Genomic DNA, 24,953 nt, shown 5'->3' with positions numbered 1-24,953 from the left:
GCAGGTCTCAGTTTAAATACCACAGACTTTCACTTTTCTGACTTTCAGTATATTTTCCTGAATAAGTGTTCCTTCATTGACTTCATGCTTTTAGGACTATTTCCAGATATTTAAATGGCTGTTGTTGTTGTTGTTTTTAAATAACCAGTTTAATTAAGGAGCAGGTTCATAAAGCTCTCACACTGTCATGGCTGGAAGCAGAACTTCTTGCTGAGTTTTTCATATGAAAAAAAGGATTGAAACTCTAAAGTACAAATCAGAGATACTACTCAACATTCCCAAGCAGAAAGTGATCCATACAGAGATCACGTATGGACTGTCATATCTAAGGCTTACTAAATCAGAAGGCTATTCTGTTCTTTCTTCCTACACTTAGTCCTTCAATACCTTGGTAACACATCTAAAATAAAAAATGGAGTCTGAAATGAAGTCTAAATTATTTTACTTCTGAACTACTGTGAGGCATTCATCCTGGCCTATGATATAATTCAGCCCTTCTGGTCAAGTTTTATGCCAGTTCCAGCTGGATAGAAACTTTAAAAATAAAAGTTTTAGAATGCATTTGGTAATATGTGTGTTTGTGTGTTTTAAAGAAATCAAGATGTTAAAAATGATTATCTTTAAAGTTATTGGTTTCTAAATGAGAACCGAACTTGCATCATATATCAAAGTATTCCCCAAAGTGAAGACATCAACTAAAATTTGAGTCAAATTTGCAAGACACACAAAGCTCATTTTGTTTTAGTGAAAATTGGAGTTTAACAATTTCAAATGACTATACTAAATGTAAAAGGCTTTTAGAACAAGCATTCATGCCTCAAGCTATCCCTAAGCATGGATTCACAGTATACGACTGATGGTTCTATCTTGGCACATTTTCCTTGGGGGACTCTAATATGGAAAATTACCCATTCATTTTCTATAGTCCACAATGACAACCCTCAGTATGCATCTGTAGCTGAGAAATGCCAAACCAAACACCATAGGAAAATAGCCAACTTAGGAACCAAGGCCTAACACAGGACCTGGCACACAGGAATTACTGAAAAAATATTTGTGGACTACAGAGATCTCTACTAATATGCCAAGTACATCCAACTTTGTGGAAAAAAGAAGAAATATTTCAAATGGTAGAATGGACTTTTGTGTTCAAATAAATTTATTTCACTCCATAAACCAGCTCCACAAAGGATACTATCTCCAAACCTAGTAACATTTTTATGTTCCCCCAAAAGGAGTATGTAAGATAATCGCAAAAGGCCAATTTTAGAGAGAATAAATGATTTAAAAATGCATTGGTCTTTGCTTACATCCTGAATCACATAACTCTGAAAGAATATATTATCACATATATTATCTTATATCTGATATACTGTAATGAAAAGTTTAAAATATCAAAAAGAGAAATGAAAATATCATCCACAGTAATAACACAAAGCCACTATTTAGTGAATTTCCTTGTAGACATTTTTCTTTGTATACTTTATATTAGTTTTACATGGTTATGATCACATTGTATGAATATTTTTGTATTCTGCATTTTCAGTAAACAACAGTTATGAAAAGTGCTTGAGAATCTGCTGCCTACTTAAGAAAATATCAAACTCAAAACCAAACCATATGTACAAGTCATGAGAATTCTGGTCTCCACTTAATCTCCAATCCCCTTTATTCATTTAACAGGTATGTATTGTAGGTGCCTATTTTGTGCCAGATGCAGTGCCAAGGACTGAAAGTACGAAGAAAAGTAAGCTAGAATTTTAGTCCTCAAAGAGTTCTCAACTCAGTAACTACCTTATACCTTCACAGATATATGAACTTACCTATGTCAGTTTGAAGTTAATGAAATAAATGCTTGAAATTTAACTATTTTTAACATGATTCTTTTGAGGAAAATAACTAAATACCTAAAAGTTTATCTCAGACAACAACTTAAGTTTTCTGCATTTGATATGGTTGTCTTCTTAGAGGTGAAAGAGCTGCAATTCTTTTAATCATTTTACGATAGGTATTTTTCCAATATTTATTGCAATTAGTTCTCTTTATTGGCCTTGAGATCAGCTGTGCTTCAGAAACCAATATAAGAATTTTCATTTCCTTAAGGTGTAAAATTTCAGATTATTCATGATACCTTCCTCCGTCCTACATATTTGCATGATACATTTGTTTATGTGTTGGTATACAGTCATAGCCATCTATTTAGGTAGACAAGATGTAAAGTAAATGCTTCAGTAAGCACAGGTGCTTACACCCAAATATACCATGAGCCACATGCACCTGGAACTATCTGCATTCTATGCACAAACATCAGAAATGTGTCTGTCTCTACTTCTCTGGAAAAATTTAAGCACTCCTAGTTGGTAATTTCCTTTGATATTTTCTGATTTAAGTCTAAAGTCTAGTTGCCTAAATGTTGTCTCAAGGTATAAGAGATAAAACAAGGTACTGAGTCATAATTTCAAACCTTCTGAAATATACCTCAAGTGATAATGAGTGGGAGCCATGGAGCACTAAACAGTGAAGGAGCTGCACATAATAGCAAGAAAATCTGTTCTCTGCTTGAGGCTCCACCACTTACTAGTAATGTGAGTGTTAACAAGTTGTGATTAACATAAGCCTCAGTTTTCTTATCCATAAAATTGGTATGGTGATATTCTCTCCATACTTATAACATTACAACTTTACTACTGAAAAGCAAATCTTCATAAAAGTGCAAAATGCTACACAAATGTTAGGAATTAGGTCTAAGGATCATTACTTTATAACCAATTCCTAGAAAGTTCACACAATCAAGTTTTATTTTTTGAAAGGCTCTGTTCCCTTACATCTACTTATTGGTTGTCATAAGGTTTTACATAAGAGAGGTGTGTTTTTCAGAGCAACAGCACCTGTAGTTTATGGAAAGGCGTGATGCTGTTACCAACAAACAGGTAGAAGGCTCCAGAGACATGTTTAGGAAAGAGAAAAAGAGAACTAGAGCAGGAAAGCAAATTGGATGGTAATTTGAGTTCCTCCTATTTTAAGACTGGGTTTAATGTGGAGACATGCCTAATATTCCATGTCTCTCTACACTGAGAACTTAAAAAGCTGTTAGGATGCAGATCCTTTAGAGAAGTCCAATAATTTTGATTTCAAAGTCTTTATGGGCCTTAGGCATGAAAGAGTCACTAATGGTTTTAACCTTTGGAGACTGAAATAGTTTTGTTTGCCAACGTTTTTACGTTAATGAAGATTACCTAGCTCAGTCCCTAATGACATTTGTTTATATCAGACCTCCCAAGAAGCAGCGATCTATACACTAAACCAAAATTAACACCAGTACAGTAGTTATGGTCACCAAAAATCTAAAAGGCAGTAAAAGACAATTATCTCGAAAATGTCAAGTTTTGCTACTACCCTACAGGAAATAAACATGCTTTACTAGCAACTGTGTGGGAATTTTTCTTCCCTTAACTGAAAGCCATATGGAGGGAGGGAAATCTCTGTCTTCATGCACTTACTTTGACTAGTGAAAGGACTGTCAAAGATTTTAGTGTCAGATCCATAAGGTACCCCAAATCTATGGATATAGTATGGATTCTCCCAACTAAGCTAAACAGCAGCTGCCTTCCTAGCCTGAATACCTAAAAAATGTATATATTCATTTTTTAACACCTGGCTTCTTTTTTCTTCTACTTGACCATCTCTCCCATTAGCACATAATAGTCTCTCTCCTCCCTCTCTCTTTCTCTTTTACCACAGTGCAGTATTCCATTATGCAAATCTCTATAAGTTTCTACAAATATTCCCTGATTCCTGGAGGTTTTTTTGTTTCCAATCATCTGCTATTATGTACAATGCTTCAGTGAGTAACACTGCTTACTTTATTTCAATCTATCCACAGAATAGATCTAAAAGTGACATTGCTTGGTCAAAGGGCAAAATGCATCTGTAATTTTGGTAGATATAACTAGCTTCTATTCCATATGGACTTGTGTTATATTCTACTCCCACCAAGTGAGTAAGGTACTTATTTCCTGAAGACCATTTATCAAAATGCACATGCCTGGATTCCATCCCCCAAATTCTGACTCAGTAGACAGTGATGGGGCCTGAGCAGGCCTGTTGAAAAAGCTCCCCAAACAGCACATCCCTGGCTGAGAACCCTGTTCTAAAGGGTATTCTAGTCTTATTTATATTGTTTAAATTCAAAAGAAAATCAGTAATCTTTAACTTCCAAAGTTTATACTCCTTGTCACTCATTCAATAAAACTTTTCGAGTACCTATCTGTGCTGGGCATTCTAGATGCCGAGGATATAAAGATAACTATTATTATAGCATCTGTCTTCAGGGAGTTCACAGAGTCTAACAATGAGAAACACACACACACATATAAAATTAAGAAACAAATAATAAGCATAGGATTAAAGATTTACATAAAATTTTATAGGAATACTGAAAAGGGGCATTTCACTCTAATAGGAATGCCAGAGGTTTCCTGAAGGAGAAGCTCCTAGAGGTGAGTAGGAATTAAACAGGTGAAAGGGTGAAGAAATATACAAGAGGGCATTCCAGGCAGAAGACAACACATGCAAAGATAGGAAGTAGGAAACAGAAGGGATGTGTATATGTACATAACTGGAAACATTTCATGTTCCTAGAGCATAAATTACAAGGGACAGAAGTAAGCAACAGGCTGCAAAAGTAGGCAAGCTTCAGATCACTGACCATCAAGCTCATGATAAGAAACTTGAACTTTATCCTATAGACAAAGAAAGTCACTCAAGGGTTTCAAGGTTGAGAGTGACACAATTAGATTGTTGTTATAGAATTATGGACAATGGAATTATGGAAGCACACATAACTGGAAAAATAATGAACTGTTAGGAAACTGGTACAGTAGTCCAGATGAAGGTATGAACAAGGGCTGGGACTAAGGAGGGAATGTATGGAGAAATCTTAAGAGGCAAAATGAGCAGGATGTCGACATTAAATATGGGGGTAGATGTGAAGAGAGGGATGATTTCAAGGTATGATCAAACCATTACCAGGAAAGCACTGGACTTAAGCTATTTTTCCAGCAGCAATCATGGGTTTACACGGATTCAGTCATGCTCTCTCACCTGGTCTTACTGTTTGTAAGGCCAAGGATAGAAGTACAGGGCCCAGGAAACACTGAGGCAGAACTGGTGAGCTTCTCCTTGAACATCATGTTCCAATCAACTAAGTAAAGCAACCACAAGCTACCCCGACAGGCCAATGTGACATTTCATGATCCGATCTCTGATGCACCCTCTCTTATAATAACTCCTCTAGTGATGAGCCTCTTGATCCCATTTTCCTCTTTACCAGTGAAGTCAGTGACCAAGATGATTGCTGGATACAAAAAAAGCTGCCAGCACAGAGAACAATATGTGGTTGAGGCACAGCAGCATCAATAGCTGTTTCCCCAAAACTTAACCCAAAGCCAAGCCTGGCTTTACAATATTAGCAATTAGCAATTTTTGGCAGCCTGCAATCCTGCCATCAAACAAAGCCAATCTCTGGAGAGGAGAAGATATGGGGGAGGGTCCCCTCTGAACCCCTCCCATTCCCCTGATTTATGCAAGTGTAACGGTTCTATGGGGATGGAGCAGGAGGGTGTTGTGTGTAATTCATACTAAACCTGGCACTTGTCTTTCTTCTCAGAATTCCTAAAAACCAAACATAAGGGAAACTGAATACTAAACCATCAGATGAAATCAAGTCTGCTGTTATAAAGCCGTGAATGAAAATACATACAGACACACACACCACACAAAGTAACACTAAGGCTTACCTTTCTTTTATCTTCATCTGTTGATTCAAATTTGAAAGTAGCCCTATGCTGAAGAGGGAAAAAAGGGAAACAATGTCATTTTAAATGTACAGATTTTTCATTTTGGCTATGTTAAAAAATATCTGATGTCTACAAAAAAAGTTGTCTTCCCAAATCACCTCAATATTCTTACTAAAGAAAAAGAGAAGCAAATAACTATAAAGCAGTACAAAAAGGCTAAAGCAAAAATATATACAGAAAAGAACAGAGTACCGAGCCACAAACCGCCCAGGGAAATCTGGAATGCTTTGCACAGAGTATAGAGCATTTGAACTGGACCTTGAGGGATGAATAGGAGTTTGCCAGAAGGCAAATGAAAGCATTCTAGGGACGGAAACAAAGGCTCATGTGTGAAATGGTATGATATATTTGTGAAATAAGCAGCTCTGTTGGAATGAAACACAGGACACATGTTAGAGGATGACAGGAGCAGAGAAATGTAAGAATGGGAAAGTAGACTGGATAGAGATTTGGAAGGATCTTCCAATGTTGTTGAGGAGCTGGTACTTTATCAAATGGAATAAGAAATCATCAGAGAATCATAGATAGGGAAGGACAGTAATTCTGTAAGAATGAGAGTTTAAACCATGGTTCCACCACTTATTAGTTAAGCAAGTAATAAATTATAACTGTATTTCCCACGTGAAAAGAGGGGTGCCTACTTCACAAAGCTGCTGTGAGGGTTAAAACAGCTAAGGCATATAATGTACCATCTGAGTGCCTGGCACATAGTAAACACTCAGTTAGCATTAGGATGATAATGATGATGATGCCAATGATACTGAGAAAAAAATAACTGAAAGAAAAAGGAGGGTCACGACTCTCCTGCAATTACTGGCAACACTATTTTTTCTCTGTAGCTGAAATAGAGAATGGAGTAAGTTGTCCACTGTCAAGAGAGTGGCAGTACCCCAAAAAATAGAGCATAAAGTTCCTCATTCTCTTCTCAAGTTTTATTCAAGACAGCCAAGTGCGCTTAAGAATCCTCCAAGTTTTCCTTTAAAAAAAAAAACCTTTATTGAACATCTCTCTGCCTTTCCTTTGTATTTCTCATTGGCAACACTGACAAACATTTATTGGCAACCCATCAGGAGTTAAGTACAGTAAGTACTAAAGATATTATCATTACAGGTGGTTCTGCATTGACAGCTTTGTAGAAGAACTGATTTTTGAAATTAAATGAGATTGAGAAATGTTGACAAAGAAGCAGTTCTGAAGTACAAAATAGTCAGAGGAAAGACTTAGAGGTAATAGAGAAGGCCATTTGAGGAAACCTAAAGAGAAGCTGCCTCACATATGGTTTGCAAAACAATTAAAATGGATGTCAGATGGTGAGGGCTTGGATTTAAAAATTTATACCTGAACTGACATAAAGATGACAGGCCACCAGGGGAAGACTCTGAAGGAGGTGTAAACAGTAGCTTATTCTGGAAGAATATTTTGAGCAGTAGCTTACAGACCAGATCAAAGGAGAACAAGGCTGAGGACATAAAGCTCTCTGAGAAATGGGCTTCAGTAATCCACGTCTAATATTGCTGGAGGCAGTATAAATTGACACTATCTTCAAAAACGAAAGTGATTTGGCAACACATAATAGCAACCATAAAAATATTCATATCCTTTGACCCAGAACGTCTGCTCCTAGAAATTTATCCTAATGAAATCATCCAGAGGAGAGAAAAATTATATTCACTGCAGTGTTATCAAATGTTAGGGGAAAAAAAAAAGAGACAACCTGAATATCTAACAACAGGAGACTGATTAAGTAAATTACTGTGCATTCATCTGAAATATTATCATACTGCAGTTTTTTTAAAGATGGCTAAAAAGTTCTGTAACAACATGGAAAATTATTTTATGACAATAGCTGTAAAAATAGTAAAATATCAAATTGTATGTCTATGATGACAGTACCTATATCAATGTATGGATGGATGCATTCAAACAAAGGCTTGAGTGTTAAAAATGCAAAAATAAAAACTATACAGGGTTGGTGGAATTTCTGGTGGTTCCTTTGACAAAACTTGTTGATATATTGTTATTATTAAAAGAAAAAAATTGACAGGTAAATGAATTAATGAACAAACAAGGAAAGAAAGAAGAAAAGGAAGGAAGAACAAAAGCTTTAACTTAGAAATTTACAGACCCAAGGTTAAGTAAAAACTAACACTGAACAAAAGATAAAGAATCAGTAGATTGTTCTGTTGGTTATAAACTGAAGCCTAGTAAAGGTTCACTACAAATGAAAATACATAATTGCATTTAGAACTAAGAAAGCTTAATTTTTGCCATCATATGTGAAATATTAATTCCATACATTATCTGGAATAAATGTACCTAGTTGCCAATAGTCCTCCTAAACTTTTTTTTTTTTTGCATTTGTGGTAAGGAAACAGAAAAAGAAATAATCTTTAGAAAGACCCTCACTAAGTTATGAAAATATTTTTTAAAAGGTTTCTACATAGAATTAAATCTTTTAAGGTGATAATTTAGATTAGTACCAAGGACTAATTTTTCTTTTGCTTTTTAAATGTAAAGTTGATTCTGTGATAAAACTACAATATTAAAAAAGGAAGAAAAGAAGGGAAGAAGGAAGGGAGGAAGAAAAGCTTTCAAAAGCCCTGTCCAACGGGCATGAGGACTTAATTTAATTAGCAAATATACTGGTGTTGTGAGGCAATAAGTTGAATTTAGAATATGTCAATCTATTCAGAAACTCAGACCCCTAAGGTTGTTTGGATTCAAAGATGTTGACTTCTCTAAGGCAGGCTTCTCTTATCTAACTTAGATCATACCTAACCTATTCTGTACCGGGCTTCCCTGGTGGCTCAGACAGGACAGAATCTGCCTGCAATGCAGGAGACCTGGGTTCAAATCCTGGGTTGGGAAGATCCCCTAGAGGAAGGCATGGCACTCCACTCCAGTATTCTTGCCTGGAGAAAAGCCATGGACAGAGGAGCCTGGTGGGCTGCAGTCCATGGGGTCGAAAAGCATCGGACATGACTGAGCAACTAAGCACAGCACACCATAACTCTTGTTCTCTCCCCTTTTTAAGGCTGAAAGAGAAGGGAAGGGGATCCAGCATTTCTGGCTGCAAATGTCTTTCTAGAACTGCTGGTCAACAGTCAACACTTCACCTTCTTTGTATGCTTAATTTCCAGATGAACAGGACCAAATACGAACTGAACAGTAAAGCTTTAGAGACCAAGTAAGTTAGTAACAGCTCAGTAACACAGCCAGCTCTTGAGGACTCCCCCTGCCAGTTTCACATCCCATGAATAGGCTAGGCTCAATAGTCAGAAAGCACTGGTTTGCATCCAGTCCCACTGTTTACTGAAAGTGTGACCTTGGTCAAGTCATTCAACTTTACTGCCTGTCAAGAGTTTCCTTATCTTTGTGTATAGCACCTTGCACATTGCAGGTGTTCAATAAGTAGACACTACTGTTGTTACTGCACAGTCTACGGGGAGGCATCCAGCCAAATACTGATCCACTAGACACCTAGGATTTATTTCATAGATTTCCAAAGATATACTCAAACAGTACCAATGCAAAGGAATCAACCTAACTGGAGTGGTGTCTGTGTGTGTGTGTGTATGTGTTGTGCTGTGTTTTAGGAAGAGAGATTTTTTCTAGAACTAAACCCCAGTAACTGAGATTATATAATCCAATCTGGAAATAAGAACATATAACAAAGGAACAGCCCACTACACACGCTCATCAAAAATCTGTAGAATGAACCCAAAGAGTCAGAACTCAACCTCAAAGTGTAAAACAAAATGTCCTCTTACATGGTCCAGGATGTTTATATACCCTGTTCAAATGTGGAGGCTGTATTTCTACAACTGTCTCCAAATTAGGTCTCTATCAATTGGATTCTTATGGCAACCCACTCCAGTACTCTTGCCTGGGAAATCCCATGGACGGAGGAGCCTGGTGGGCTACAGTCCATGGGGTCGCAAGGAGTTGGACACGACTGAGAGACTTCACTTTCACTTTTCACTTTCATGCACTGGAGAGGGAAATGGCAACCCACTCCATATTCTTGCCTGGAGAATCCCAGGAATGGGAGCCTGGTGGACTGCCGTCTAAGGGGTCGCACAGAATCAGACACGACTGAGGCGACTTAGCAGCAGCAGCGCATAAACACACCTCACTACTATCAGTGCTGTTTTCCTCTCTTATGAGGACTCATCTCAGAGACCTACCTACCTGTCTGTATCTTAAGTAACTTTTACCTTTCATTTGGCCATAAACTTGTCATACTTACATAATGGAATTCTGTTGGAGCTTGCCAAGGGGTAATCATATGCCCAGGTGGCCTCTATGGCCGCAAACCATCTCTCTAGTCATCATCATAGTTGATGATGATGCTACACCAGTTTCTTCTCCTATTAATTCAGAGTATTGGACCCAATGATCTTTGAGGTTCCTTCTAGTCCAAATATCCTGGATTCAAGGAACTAAGATACTTTTATGCACCTCAAGGCCCAAGACCACTGTTTGTTGTTGATAATCATAATGAAGGCTACCAGTATCTCTATTAAATCTGTTAAAAGAACAAAATACATGGCACTCAATACATTTTAACAGATGAATTGAGAGGAGAGGAAAAAGGCAACCACTCTTCCTATTTTTAAAAAATACTTTCCTACACTGAGTCAACTTGCATTATGCCCTTGAGAAATAGGCAAATTTCCTTTTAAAAGGGATAGATAGATCTTCCTTCTCCCCAAGATGACAACATCAGTGAATAAAAGAAGGTAGCTTGAAAATCAGAATCTCCTTAACACAGTAGAAATTAGATGTTACCTGGAGCCAGATAGGTAAATGTTGCTCTAAACATGGTACAAAGTATTTCGCCAGCCATTAATAAGTGCCATGGGTCAAGGAAAAAGAAAAACTGAAGTATATTCTCTCTTTTTATTTTTAATCAGACTATGTCAACTCCATGCCACAGGGTTAATCTCTGACTTTTTCTGTTTAGAACTAACAGCTATGGGTTTTTCTTCAGTGCCAGGCGGTGTTCTGATTTATACATATAACTTATTTAATCCTGACAACAGTGGATGATGCAGGTACTATTATTATCCATGTTTGGCAGATGAGTGAACTGAGGGACAGTAAAGTTAAGTACCTTGTTCTATACCACATGGATGGTAAATTGGGGATCAGAATTCAGGCAATTTGGCTCTAGAACCTGTGCTCTGGCCACAGGACCTCTTGAGAACCTTGATCATTAGGGAATGCCTCCTAGATGCCTTGCACAGTATTCAGCATTATACCTCAATTAATTTAGACCTCAGAATAACTTAGGTGATGGAACCTAAGTTACAGATAAGGTACATATCTGTACATAGGTACATATCTGTTACCTACGTTACAGATAAGGAAACTGAGACTCAGGTTTAAAATAACTTATCCATAGTCATGAAGCTAATAAATGGTAGATTTGAAGCAAGATTTATCTGATTCCAAATTCAACCTTCTTTCCACAATACTTGAGCTTCCTTTTGAGAACAACAAACTAATCATTCTCTCTCTACATCATTCATTTCCCTTCTTGGTTAGACTCTTTAATGCCTCATAATCACTTCATTCTAAACATTTCTCATCCACTTTTCCAGATAAAGAAAACAAGGAACACAGTAGACCCAGGCACATTTTTAGAATTTCAGATTCCATTTCCCAGAGAGTGGGACAATTAATTTGACCTCCTCATTCTTATTGCCAGACCACTGCAATCATACTTCCCCTTCTTCTTCATCTGCCTCTAAAGTCTCTTCCCTTGAGGGGCAAAGCCCCACTGCCAACATGAAACGCAATTTTCTTTGTTCTTTGGATCTACTGTAATCAGCATTAAACATGAAAACTCTTTTCTGAAGGAATTGGCCAACCCAGTTCATATCAAGCCACAGCATTCTCAAGGCTGGCCCCCAGAATGCCACCCCAAAACTATACACATTGGTCATTACAACTTTAAAACCATTCCCAATGTGAAAGTTCAGAACTTAAGCTCTGATAGCACTTGGAGTAGTGCTATCAGTACTTGCCCAGGAGTAGTAAATGAAACTAACCTGGAGGGAGATCAAGGAAAGGAAGAGATAAACTAGAGGAAGCAAATCTGGAGTTCTAACTACTTTAGTCGTGAAGAGAAGGAGGAATACTGAAGGAGGTGATAAGATCCAGGTAGAGGTTTTTTCCTCCTTCCTTCCCACAGAAGAAAGTTTCTATTTATTGCTGGATACCTGGGATATAATAAGTGCTAAATAAACACTAGGTGATTCAACACAACAGCCAAGTTTTCTGTTGCATTTTGTTCTTTTGAAAATCTGTTTGTAGCTGCCTCAAGTCATTTTTGGAAAGCAATTATAAATCAAGTTGCATGAATATACCGTCAGGCCTCCATATCTGCAGGTTCCACATCCATGAATTCAGTCAACCATGGATCAAAAGTATTTGAAGGAAAAAAAACAAAACTGGAGAAAGTTCCAAAAAGCAAAAGTTGAATTAATGGGCAACTAGCTACATAGTATTTACATTGTATTTACAATTATTTACATAGCATTTACATTGTATTATTAGCAATCCAGAGATGATTCAAAGTATAAGGGAGGATGTGTATAGGTTATTCCCAGGTGGTGCTAGTGGTAAAGAATCTGCCTGCCAACGTAGGAGACACAAGAGACGAAGGTTCGATCCCTGGGTCAGGAAGATCCTCTAGAGTAAGATATGGCAACCTACTTCAGTGTTCTTGCCTGGAAAGTTCCATGGGCAGAGAAGCCTGGTGGGCTACAGTCCTTGGGGCTGCAACAAGTTGGACTTGACTGAGCAACCGAGCACACAAGCACACATGCCATTTTATGGGCTTCTCAGATGGCTCAGTGGTAAAGAACCTGCATGCCAATGTAGAAGACGCGGGTTCAATCCCTGTTTCGGGAACATCCCCTGGAGAAGAAAATGGCACCCCACCCCAGTATTTGTGCCTGGAAAATCCCATGGACAGAACAGCCTGGTGGGCTATAGTCCATGGGGTCACATGGGGTCACAAAAGAGTTGGACGTGACTTAGCAACTAAGCAACAAGAACATGCCATTTTATATAAGGGACTTGAGCATCCATGAATTTTGGTATCCACGAGGGAGGGAAAGGGTCCAGGAACAAAGCCCCAGCAGATACCACGGGACAACCATAATCTCCAAATATGTACACCTGTGCATAAAGCATATCAGAGACCGAAGAAGCTAAGATATGAATATAACTGAATCCATGCAGCCACCCAAAGAAAACAGCATAGTACTGTAAAAGAGCAATCAGAAAACCTAGATTCAAATCTCAGCCCCATCTCTCAATGACTGTGTGGACTTGGGGCAACAACATTCTAAATTTTCTCATTTGTGAAACAAGGAATATCATCACTTTCCTCACAGGATTGTTGAGAAGATCAAACGGGAGTGAAGTTGCCTGATTTTTGAATATTTTCCACATAGGGCAGAAATGGCATACTGGCAGCTCCATAATGCAAAGCATAGGTTAGTGCAGTGGTGGACACATAGCAAACACAGGAGAAATTATGAATGGAAGCAAAGGAAAGGAAGGAATATGTTATATCTAGGATGTGACATGGTGCTGGGTGTGTTCTCACAGAAGTCAGTCATTTCTATTAAGTAGTCTTCTAAATGGAAGAATAAAGGTGTGGTATGTCACCTTTAGAAGTGAGCTTGTACAATTCCTGGAAGGAAAAGTAATGGAGAGCTAACGGTTCTTGAAGAGACATTCAGAGAAGTGACTGGGATATAAAAGAGGATACCTTTTTAGTGTAGAGTTGTAAAGTGGAAAGAATAATGAATGGTTTGAAGACCTAGGTTGGAATCCCAGCTCAGAAGTATGACCTTGGGCAAGTTACTTAACCGATCTAGAATCTCAATTGCAAAACGCAGATAAAACCTCACTGGACGGCTGTCAAGATTAAATAAGATAAAGGATGGGAAAGCTGATAATGCGATACAAATAACAGGTATTATTAGGAGTTAGTCTCCTCCCAGTAGGTCCATGACCTTGGCGTGATTTCAGTTCCTCGTGCCTCGGTTTTCTCATCTAGAAAATGGGAAGAATGATACTATCTACTCTACAAATATTCTGAGAATCAAGTTAGACCATATATGAAACATCACGCCTTGAAAACTGTACAGTGCTGTACGTCTATAAAGAACTGCCATCGTGGCCGCTACGTCTTAGGCATGTCAAAGGCCGTGTTTATGCAAAGAAACACGTATTTTTATGCTATGCAGGTGAGGAAGCCTCGCGTGCATTTCTGCATCCAAGAGTGGGGCACAGGGCACAGACGGACATTCACCGATTCCGGGGGTGTGACTTGCACGCTTGGGAAGAGGACCGTGGGACAAGCTGCTGGGCCGGAATCAGAGTGGTGGGAGCCAGGGTGGGGGCAGGGGGGATACAGGATGCACGGATGGAAAAGGCTGGGGGCACAAACACGCATGCCCAAGCCGGAAACGTTTTCGGGGGAGAGCAATGCGCATCCCCGGCGTGGGGGGGGGGGGGGGCGCTTGGGAGGGATGCGATATGCAAGCCCGGGGGGGCGGCCCAAGGGTGCTATACCGCACGCCCGGGGCCAGGGCTCTTTACCTTATCGCTGTAATCCCTCAGGACCCGCTCGATAGCCCCCGCCTCGCCGGCCCGGACGATGTAGAGGGCGCGCTCCTCATCCATGGCCGCAGGTGCGGGGGAGCCGCGGCCGCTCTGCGCGCCCAAGCCGCTGCCTCCAGGTAAACGCCTCGCGCCCCCGCTCGCTCGCTTCTTCCCAGCTTCCTTCCTTCCCTCCTTCCCTCCCTCCCTCTGCCTCCAGCCCGCCAGCCTCCGCCCGGGCAGGCCCGACGTCACCGCCCCTCAACTTTCACCCCGCGACGTCACCGGTCCCCCAGCAACCGGCGCCTAGCCGCCACCTCTGACAAGGCCCAGTACGCGGTAGAGGCCTGGCGGACGGCCTGACGTTGGGGGTCAGGCCCGAGACCCTGCTTGCTCCCCTGACTCTCCCTCCCTCGGAGAAGAGTCCAGCCTTTTAAGTGGGCTTTCACAGACAGAGCTGTTCTTCTCTCCTGACCCTCCTCTATGAATCATTCTCCTCAGCTGACGAGAGCGACCCGGCTCTTCCCCGCCCCTCTAAGAGCAACCAGCTAAATGGACTACAATTCCCTTCGTGCGACGGGGTCATTCCACTCTTCCATCTAATCTACTGGAGTGCCGAATGGCATGTCGGGACTCGTAGTCATCCAGCGGGAAAGACTTCCCGCCAAAGGCATGCTGGGAACTGTGGTCCTGCAAAGGCCGGAAACGGGAGTCCAGCGGCCGCCTGAGGCCAGCGGCCCTGAGACCGTTAAGGGGAGGGTCCAAACGTCGGCTCTGCCTCCTTTTTGTTCTTTACCGAGCTGACTGTCCTGCTCGAGCCCTGGCTGGTCGGACTGGTTGACAGCCGCGGAAACTGACACCCCTTGGTGGCAACTGTCATGCACCGTTTTAATTCCCTCTTTTCTCGTTTAGCGGTTTCGGTCTCTTTGAAATTCTCTCCTTCCTTCCTTGTTTGCGGTCATGCTATGTATTCAGCTACAATAATGTGGGAAATGGTAGACAGCTCTCGGATACAAGGGGACTCGGCGGGGTTTTTTGCCTTCATAATAATAATAATAGCCGCCGTGTATCGCGTGTTAGGGACTCAAGACTCAGTGTTAGGTGATTTCTCACGGCACTGAGATTTTTGTGGAACCATAGGAATCCAAATAGATTAAGTAATTTGTCCAAAGTCACATAGCCAGTAAGTGGGGAATTCGATATTTGTATCTACGTCTTTCCCCAAAGGCAGGTCCTCTACGACCAATAGTAAATGTAATAATATGGATATACTAGTAATGGTAATGATGATGATGATGGAATCTCACATTTGCTAAGTGTTCGCTACATGCAGACATTCTGTCACATACTTTACCTATGTTATCTCAGCTTCTCACAAACCAAGTCAACAGATATTAGAGAATCTATGCTGTGCCAGACACTGTTCAATACAGTACAGGACAGTTCAGTGTGTCTACAGTGGACCCAAAATGAAGTCCCTACTATTGTGGAGCTTCCATTTTAGTCGTTAACCTTATCCTCAGTTGCTTCAGTCATACCCTACTCTTGGTGACCCTATGAACTGTAGCCCACCAGGTTTCTCTGTCCATGAGATATTCAGGAAATGATACTGGAGTGAGGTGCCATGCCCTTCTCCAGGGGAGCTACCCCACCCAGGGATCAAACCCACATCTCCTGCCTCTCCTGCATTGCAGGCAAATTCTTTACTCCTGAGCCACTGGGGAAGCCTTAAGCTTGTGAGGGAGGTACTATTCTTAAGGTGAGGAATCTGAGTCTTGAAGAGGTTAATAGGTTAATTTACTGAGATGGCAGAATTTGAAAATTGAATTTGAACTAGGATCCTATCTATGCTCTTTCTACACTCCCAAACTATTTGCTAGAGTGTGGATGAATTCTCTAAGTAACTTTCAGTTTTCCATTCCAAGCTACATTTACCAGAATCATCTTCCATGCCAGCCCTGCTTACCTCTCCCTCTCGAGCTGTGCTGAAGAATTAGAAGGGGCAAAAATTTATTCATCTAATAATTATTGAGTTTCTTCTATGTGTCAGATGTTGTGCTAGGATCTGAGAACTTAGAAATAAGAAGTATGGAATCTGAGCTCATGGAGCTTTTGGTCTTTTGGTGGATCATACATTTCATGCAGCAAACCTTTATTGAGCATATTTGTTGAGCCAGATATTGGGGTAAGTGCTGTGTCCATAATAAAGTCAGATTTTGGTCTGTCTCTTTAAAAAGCATCTTCTTAGGCCACGGTTTAGTAAGCTATATTCCTCATTTAATAGTAATATCTTGCAGTTATCTTTAATTGTTTACAAAGCATTCTACTGTACACCATCTCGGTGGATCATTGAGCGAGGTATTCCCATTTACATATAGGAAATCAGGCTCGGATTAGTTAAATAACAACAATTGAGACTCAAACTGAGAACTGTAACATAAAATATTTGGTTGCCTACTCTCTGTCCAGTACTGTACTACATGGTTTTTTGGTAACCATATATTTATTTTTGGAGCAACGGCTCCTGGATAGGATACTAGCTAGCATAAAGTATCTGAGTAGAGACATTTATTTTAAAGAGGGTCTTATACACATGTGTTTGAAATGTCTGTTTACCAGAAATAGGCTTATGTTTTTAGGCTTCAACCCTCTATTTCTAAAAAGAGATTTTAAAAATGTGAAACCACATGAATTAATGGCTTGGGAAATTGCACTTTAGTAATTTTAATTAAGCACTAATATTCTGATTTTATAAATCAAAAGGATCTTTGACTCTAATTCAAGTCATCCTTTGACCACTGACTAGACTCTGGTCCCAGAAAAATTAAGTGACTTGTCCAAAGTCAATAGTTAAAAGCAGACTCTGGGACTAGAGCCTAGACTAGCTAAATTCTGGATCACTACATCACTTTACCTCCCTGAATATTTAGTTATGTGATACTTTCAGTGACTAGAGTTTCTAGTTCAGCAGTAACTCCAGTTCCTGTTGATTCTTGCCTGGCTTGGTGCCAAGGAATTGGGATTTAGAGTCTGGGTAATCAAAGCAACAAATATTTATTCACAAGTCACTGCTCTAAGATATAATAATATAATTCTGTATTTATGTTTGGATAGTGCTGTACTGTTCTCAAAATATCTCCACATAGATCATCTGACTTAATCCTTGTAATAGCTGGAAAATGCAAGGTCAGTAGGACAGGCACTATCTTCCTTTTTATAAAGAAAAGGGAAGTTCAGTGTATGGATTAGCTTGCTCATGAGCAATAAGTGCTCATAAGTGGTATAGTTAAGAGCTAGAAATGCTCTGGGCTCTGATAGCATAAAATGCTATGACCGTATGGGTCAGGGCCAATGAAAAACCCTGCAAATAGATACTAGTCATTTATTTTGGACTTTGATATATCCTGTGCTGGCATTTCCTCTGCCATAACAATGGACTGGTCGGAATGTGCCAAATTAAAGTACCTGGTGGTAACAGCTTTTAGAATCCAAGTCTTTCACATGTAATATTTTTTATACATTTTCTTTAGAAGAAATTTAAAAACTAAACAGCTTGGCCTACTCACTACAGCTCCACAATTGGACTTCAGAGAATTTCACTAATTCGAGATACAAAGTGTCATTCAACAACCACCACGCCACCATGTGAGGCTACTCTCTCAATGTCATCTGGTGTCCTAAACTGTAAAATAAAGGAACTGATCCAGATAGAGTCTTGGTTCTCTCTCAGTTCTAACATTCTATGATCTAAGGACAACAAAAGCATATTTGAACATGCTCATTCTTTAGACAAATTTATTAATGAGTGAGGTTTTACATATAAATATGTGCAAATCAAATTACAATATGATGTATGCAAATCATGGCTTGGGCATACCTGCAAGGATTCTGATTTAGTTGATCTGTGGTGAGGCCTGGGTACTGGTAGTTTTAAAAGCTTCCTGGTTGATAATCACTAGACCAATATTCTGATAGAATATCAACCACTAAACGAATATAATTTTTTTGTAGACTATCAACCTTATAAGCCTGTGACTCATTAATTAGTCTTTGAGAAATCAGAATAATCTAGGAGGTTAAAAGTTACCTTAAATTCATTTTCTATTAAGAATGAAGTTTCTTTTTTGTAGCAAAGTTATTTGACATGGTTTGTACCTTTAACAAATAATTTGGGGCTCACTGGAGCATAGCATTGTCTTCAGTCAGTTCAGTCATTCAGTCGTGTCTGACTCTTTGCAGTCCCATGGACTGTGGCATGCCAGGCTTTCCTGTCTATCACCAACTCCCGGAGCTTACTCAAACTCATGTCCAATGAGTCAGTGATGCTATCCAATCATCTCATCCTCTGTTGTCCCCTTCTCCCACATTGAATCTTTCCCAGCATTGGGGTCTTTTCCAATGACTCAGTTATTCACATCAGGTGGCCAAAGTATTGGAGTTTCAGCTTCAGCATCAGTCCTTCCAATGAATACTCAGGACTGATTTCCTTTAGGATGGACTGGTTGGATCTCCTTGCAGTCCAAGGGACTCTCAAGAGTCTTCTCCAACACCACAGCTCAGAAACATCAATTCTTTAGCACTCAACTATAGAGTCCAACTCTCACATCCATACATGACTACTGGAAAAACCATAGCCTTAACTAGACAGACCTTTGTTGGCAAAGTAATGTCTCTGCTTTTTAATCTGCTATCTAGGTTGGTCATAACTTTCCTTCCAAGGAGTAAGCGTCTTTTAATTTCATGGCTGCAGTCACCATCTGCAGTGATTTTGTAGCCCAAGAAAATAAAGTCTGTCACTGTTTCTACTGTTTCCCCATCTACTTGACATGAAGTGGTAAGAATGGATGCCATGATCTTAGTTTTCTGAATGTTGAGTTTTAAGCCAACTTTTTCACTCTCCTCTTCCACTTTCATCAAGAGACTCTCTAGTTCTTCTTTGCTTTCTGTCATAAGTGTGGTGTTATTTGCATATCTGAGGTGATTGATAATTCTCCCAGCAATCTTGATTCCAGCTTGTGCTTCATCCAGCCTGGCATTTTGAATAACGTACTCTGCATATAAGTTAAATAAGCAAGGTGACAGTATACAGTCTTGACGTACTCCTTCCGATTTGGAACCAGTCTGTTGTTCCTTGTCCAGTTCTAACTGTTGCTTCTTGAGCTGCATACAGATTTCTCAGGAGGCAGGTCAGGTGGTCTGGTATTCCTATATCTTTAAGACTTTTCCACAGTTTGTTGTGAAAAACCACAGTCACAGGAAACTAACCAAACTGATCACATGGACCACAGCTTTTTCTAACTCAATGAAACTATGAGCCATGCCATGTAGGGCCACCCAAGACAGATGGGTCACGGTGGAGAGATCTGACAAAACGTGGTCCACTGGAGAAGGGAATGGCAAACCACTTCAGTACTCTTGCCTTGAGAACCCCAGAATAGTATGAAAAGCATTGTCTTAGGTACCATAAAAAATAAAAACAAGTAGAATCAATTGATCCTGTTCTTTGGGAATATAAGAAGCATCCAGGCAGTTGGCAGATCTTTTCTACTGTTAGGAAGGAACAAATTGAATGTAAATATTATGCAAATCAAAGCAAGATAAACATTTATGGGAAGAAGAATAATCAGAGAAGCCTTCTTGGAGAACTATATAGAGAATACTACAAAGAGCTTAGAGGGCTAGCAGATAGGAGGAAATGCCAAGAGAGAAGTTCGAGAGGCCAGAACTAATGAAACACTTATTGAGAAATGAAAACCAACTTAGCTGAATTTGAAAGCCTGCAAGGGAGATTTAGAGGTCAGTTGGTCAAGTAGGATAAGGAAAAATTAAATCTGGGAGACGTCATTATCACTGATGACTCTATATAACCATCCAATCCAGTTTCAGCTTACAACATGTTCCATTCCTGAAAACTACCTCACAATACCATATAACATAAATAGAACTGGGAGACAGGAAAAGGTCTGTTGCTGACTGGTGTCAAACCCTTGTGTGTGTTATTTTAATTTCTCTGGATCTTATTTATAAAATTAGAGTTTAATTAGGTGACTTCAGAGGTTTCTTTTTAAACTCTTAGAAATTTATGATTACTTGATCCAGCCTTTCAGTACCTGTGTGAGATTCCTCTGTAATATTCCTCTGCAGTATTCTAATTGCTAAAATTGAGCCCATGCTGTTAGTCCTTGGCAAGTGTACCTGTAGCTGTTTAATACTGATTGACTGTCCACAGTGGGGCTCTCAAATTAAGCACACGAAATGGGCTCTGCCCTTTAGGAGTTTTTATTTATCCAAGAGCTGGAATGTGGGTCAGACCTATTTGCATCTTGCTGGCTTGGACTCCCATCCAAACACCTCTTGGGAAAACCCAGCACTTTGGGTGGCAGTGCTGTAATGTGGCGAAAGAGCTGGACTGGGAATTGGAAAACCTGGTGTTTAGTCCCAATTCACCGCGTGAGTCTCAGAAGCCCATCATTTGTCAAATTCCTTAAAACCATTCTGGCAACCAGTTTTTTGTATCTCAGAGGAAAACTTGAAAGCCAAAAGATTCTACTTGCCTTCTTTGAACATTGATTTTCTCAACTGTGACGAACATGATAATACCTACTTTGCAGGATGTCGTAAGGGTTAAAGGAGATGACTGTCCGAGTGGCCAGCACAGCAGTCCTGGCATGGAGTAGCCACTCAGATGTTAGCTGAACTGGAATGAAAAATGCAACCTCCCTCACAGTGATGCTGGAAGATGTGGGGATAAAGGTCATGTTATTACTATTGGTGAACAAATGCTTGAGTTTTTGTCGTCGTTGATGTTTTTAACAATAGAAAAGTAATTTTAGCATACCTCTTTGATCTTTAAACCTTGAAGTTAATGTTTTTAACACTGACATGCTTTGACAAAAGAGTTTGGGGGATAGTGACTGTCCTTTGTGTGTGTATGTAAATAAGGAGGCTAAAACACTACACACACATGTGCACACACACACTCTATACCAATGTCTTTGTAATTAAGTTTTGAGAGTCACATATCAGAGGAAATACATTCTCACAACCTTTCTTCCCGCCACTTCCTTTTTAACTCTTAATGCAGTAAAGCATTAATTTACTTACCAACATTTGATTAAACTCTTAAGTTTCAACCCTAGGAGGAGGTGGCAGTGGACAAAGGATTATTGTCATTCATCATCACCACTTTTTAGTCTTCCCCTCCAGTTGCCTATGAAGGATTAGCATTTCCCTGAAAGGAGGAGGACAGAATAAATTGCATCTCCGGCCAAAGAACTGCCAGCTCCTTTCAGCTGGGGGCACATACCGGGAGCTTTTCCCATATTAGTCAGCTTTATCTCAACTTTTGGGCACTGCCTACATCTGACTTTCATGGGTTTCAGGGTCAGTCCAAACAGAATTGTAGGGTTGTTGAGGTCAGAGGCCACTGCTGTCAAAGGGTAGTGACCTGAACAGCAAGAGGTAGCCAGCACCCCTCCTCCACCCCCTCCAATGACTTCATTCTAGTGAATGCTTGGCTCATTGCATCTCCCCTGCAGAGCTTTTTTTTTGACCTAGTAATAAAAATCCTCCTGTGCCCTGCTTTTTTTTTTTTTTTACATTATTATTGATTTTCTTTTGTTCCTGTTTCTCTGTAGAATGACCAAGTCTTGATTCTTGATAATGTATTGGTTTGTATGTACCCTGGGAAGCAACGGAGGGAAGCTGGTGTCTGCTGTGAACTTACAGTGAGTGGATGCCACCTTGGGTGTGGGAGAAAGAGCTGATGCAGCTTAGAAGCTGCCTTCATTGAACGCACACAAATTTCCCAGAACTTCTGAAACTCTCTTCAACCCCAGCAGGTTGTCTTACCACGGTCAAGGTTGATTTATAAACTGCAAAGCCACTTAGAGAGGAATAGGGGCTGGAGGGCATGGAAACAAAAGTAGGAAGGAGGAAGGAGGCAGGGTGCTGTAGCAGAGAAAACAGTCTGGAATGGAACAGTGCAGTTAGTACATCCTGACTCTGGACACTAAACCGGTCATCGCCTCTGTCTCTCCACCTGTAAACAGAAATGACTACACCACTGACATCTCAAGGAGGTTATAAAAAGTGGGAAAGATGCTTCTGATAGGGCTGGCATGTTGCAGACCCCCCAGGAACAGGAACCTCTAGAGCTGGTTCAGGAATGGACCACGCGTTGCTCAGTGTGAGAAGAAGGAAGTTTGTCTCCTCATTTAAAACTTGGCCTTCTGTTGTAATTACATTTCTGTCCTTAGGAAGACATTTGGCAGGTTCTTGTTTCCACGAGGTGTAGCACAGGCCGGGACGTTTTGGATACTGTCTCTGGTCAGGGCACCGTTTGGTAGTCCTTGGAGAATTCACTCTTAGAAACTTCTCTCAGTGGCTTTCCCATCTATCAGGAGACTGTTATAAATATCAAGGATCAGCACTGCAGCTGTTCTGAAGCTGATTCTCTCACCCCTGCTGTCACGGTCAGACCTTATTATTTTTCGTAATAGTTCTTAAAACAACTGGTTTTAGCTCTGGAGGCATTTATGATGACAAAGGGAGGAATAAAACTGGGGAGCCCTATTTCTCCACCCACCCTCTCTCTTCACCCACACTCCTTTCCTAGCAACAGCTCTTTTCTCAACTCTTGAGCCTACATCTTCCGTCCCACCTACACCAGTAGCAGCAAAATATGGGGGAGAGAGGGCTGGCGGGGCGGGGGGAGTCGAGACGCAGGAGGAGGGATGGAGGAAGAGCTTCAGGGAGGAGGCTGATGAAGCACAAAAGGTTCTGACCTCCTTGGAAGAAGAGGAAACCACAAGGGCTGGCTTAGTTTGGGAGGCTGCCAAGGAACCGAAGCAGAGAAGGTCCAGGTTAGGAGGGCAGGCGGCAGAGTGGTAGGGAGGTGGGCTGGGCTGAAGGACAAACAAAACAGTGCTGTCAGGGAGAGGTTTGTGAGCTGGGGGAAACTATAAACAGTGTGGATGATTGGTGTCTGCCACTCTGGACAGACCGGAACCTTATAAAAAGGAAACTCGGGGTACCTATTCAGGGGAGAGCAGTCCCTGGATCTTAGAACTTCAAGGTGGCAGAGGTCATGTTTCTCAACCTGGGCTGCATATTAGAATCATCTGGAGAGCTTAAAAGATTTCCCCATCACATTCCAGGTCAGTTATTGACTGTGGGTGAATCCTACACATCCCTATTTTTACAGAGTTAATAGAGTAATGCTAATGGGCAGCTAGAACTCAGAACAGATGACGTCTAATCCTACTTAGAGTAGGAATGCCCCTTCTACATCATCTCTGGTGGAACCAAGATTTAATCTGTTTTACCTCACTTCGAAGCCAGTGAGGACATCCCTCTATTTTTCCCTTAAGCTTCTGACAATAATGATGATTTGCATACTTCAGGCCCTTGACCAAGTCTGAACTCTGAGTTTCAGGAGCTCTACAGCTACCCCACCCCCACACTCTTTCCCATGTGATAAAGGGAGTGTTTAGCCCTTTCCTAGGATTTAATTTTTTTCAGTCTTTCCATTCTGCCTTTAAGAGGTATGAAAAGCTGGGACAAATAGCCTGTTTGTTTTTGCTCTTTCCTTCTCCAGATTCATGTCATTTTGACTGATGTCACGTTAAAGCAAATAGGACAGATCTGCAGGATGGGGGAGATAGCAGGAGACTACTGCCCCAGTGGAGTCGTGAAAGAGAGAGTGAGATCAGATACAAGGAAGGGGTGTTGCCTGGTGATGGTGGTGCAAGGATATGGGCTCAGCTTGTGGATGTGAACCTCAGGCCATTTCTTTAGCACCAGCTGGTGGAGCCATCGCCTTCTCTCTCGTGGCTGCCTCCCTGAATCACTGCCCAGCTGCCAGTCTGTTCTTTGTTTTCCCTAAGCTGTCCACCCTCCTCACCCAGATCTGCCCACCCTGGTTCATCAGCACACAGACTGTAATTCAGGATGTCATAGTCATAGAGCAGGCCTGCTCAGGGCCCAGAGTGGGGAGGTGACCCCTCCAAGGTCACCTTTCCATGATTTCAGGCCCTCTCTCCAGTGAGGTTGGGTTTATTTGATGATGCACATTTTTGATTGGTCTGTAACCAGGCTGTGGTCTCCGAGGGGCCACAGCTCCCCTTTCTTCCCAGACCTGGGCTATGCTAGAGGCCTGACAAGGGCTCAGCAGGATGGATGCCTGGACTCCACAGGCCTGCGACGTGGGTGAGCCATCCTGGCTGCCGTTCATGACTTCAGCTAGTTTCAAGCTGGCAGAGTCCTTTTCAGAGAGTGTCCTGAAGAGGGGAGGGTCCCTTTATTGCCAAGACTCCTCTGTTCTTCCTCTGACAAGTGGCTGGCCCCACTCCCAGTGGCCGACCTTGCCCATTGCCGTCATGGTGACTGGCTAGGAACTGTCAAGAGGGAGAGAAGGTGCAGCTGAGTCATGAACTCACAGCAGTTGTTACCTTTTCTTACTCATATCCC

General features: G+C 41.0%; 1 protein-coding gene across 8 annotated transcripts in view; it reads right to left on the bottom strand.

Annotated features, from left to right (window-relative positions):
* Positions 1 to 14,668, bottom strand: part of RIC8B (RIC8 guanine nucleotide exchange factor B) — a 100,607-nt gene extending 85,939 nt beyond the window's left edge. For all 8 annotated transcript variants that reach the window (XR_009494567.1, XR_806804.4, XR_806806.4 and 5 more), the window contains exons 1-2: positions 14,484 to 14,668; positions 5,799 to 5,846 (exon numbers count right to left, since the gene is read on the bottom strand). Coding sequence is in view for 5 of the 8 variants with exons in the window: in XM_002687663.6 (XP_002687709.2) it covers positions 5,799 to 5,846; positions 14,484 to 14,567 (132 nt within the window). In the remaining 3 variants the exon portion in view is untranslated. The remainder of the gene's footprint in view (positions 1 to 5,798; positions 5,847 to 14,483) is intronic.
* Between the last annotated feature and the right edge of the window lie 10,285 nt (positions 14,669 to 24,953).

Source organism: Bos taurus, chromosome 5 (assembly GCF_002263795.3).
Source record: "Bos taurus isolate L1 Dominette 01449 registration number 42190680 breed Hereford chromosome 5, ARS-UCD2.0, whole genome shotgun sequence".
Lineage (NCBI taxonomy): Eukaryota > Metazoa > Chordata > Mammalia > Artiodactyla > Bovidae > Bos > Bos taurus.
The sequence above is the reverse complement of the archived record's forward strand: the minus strand, read 5'-3'. Positions and strand labels throughout refer to the sequence as shown.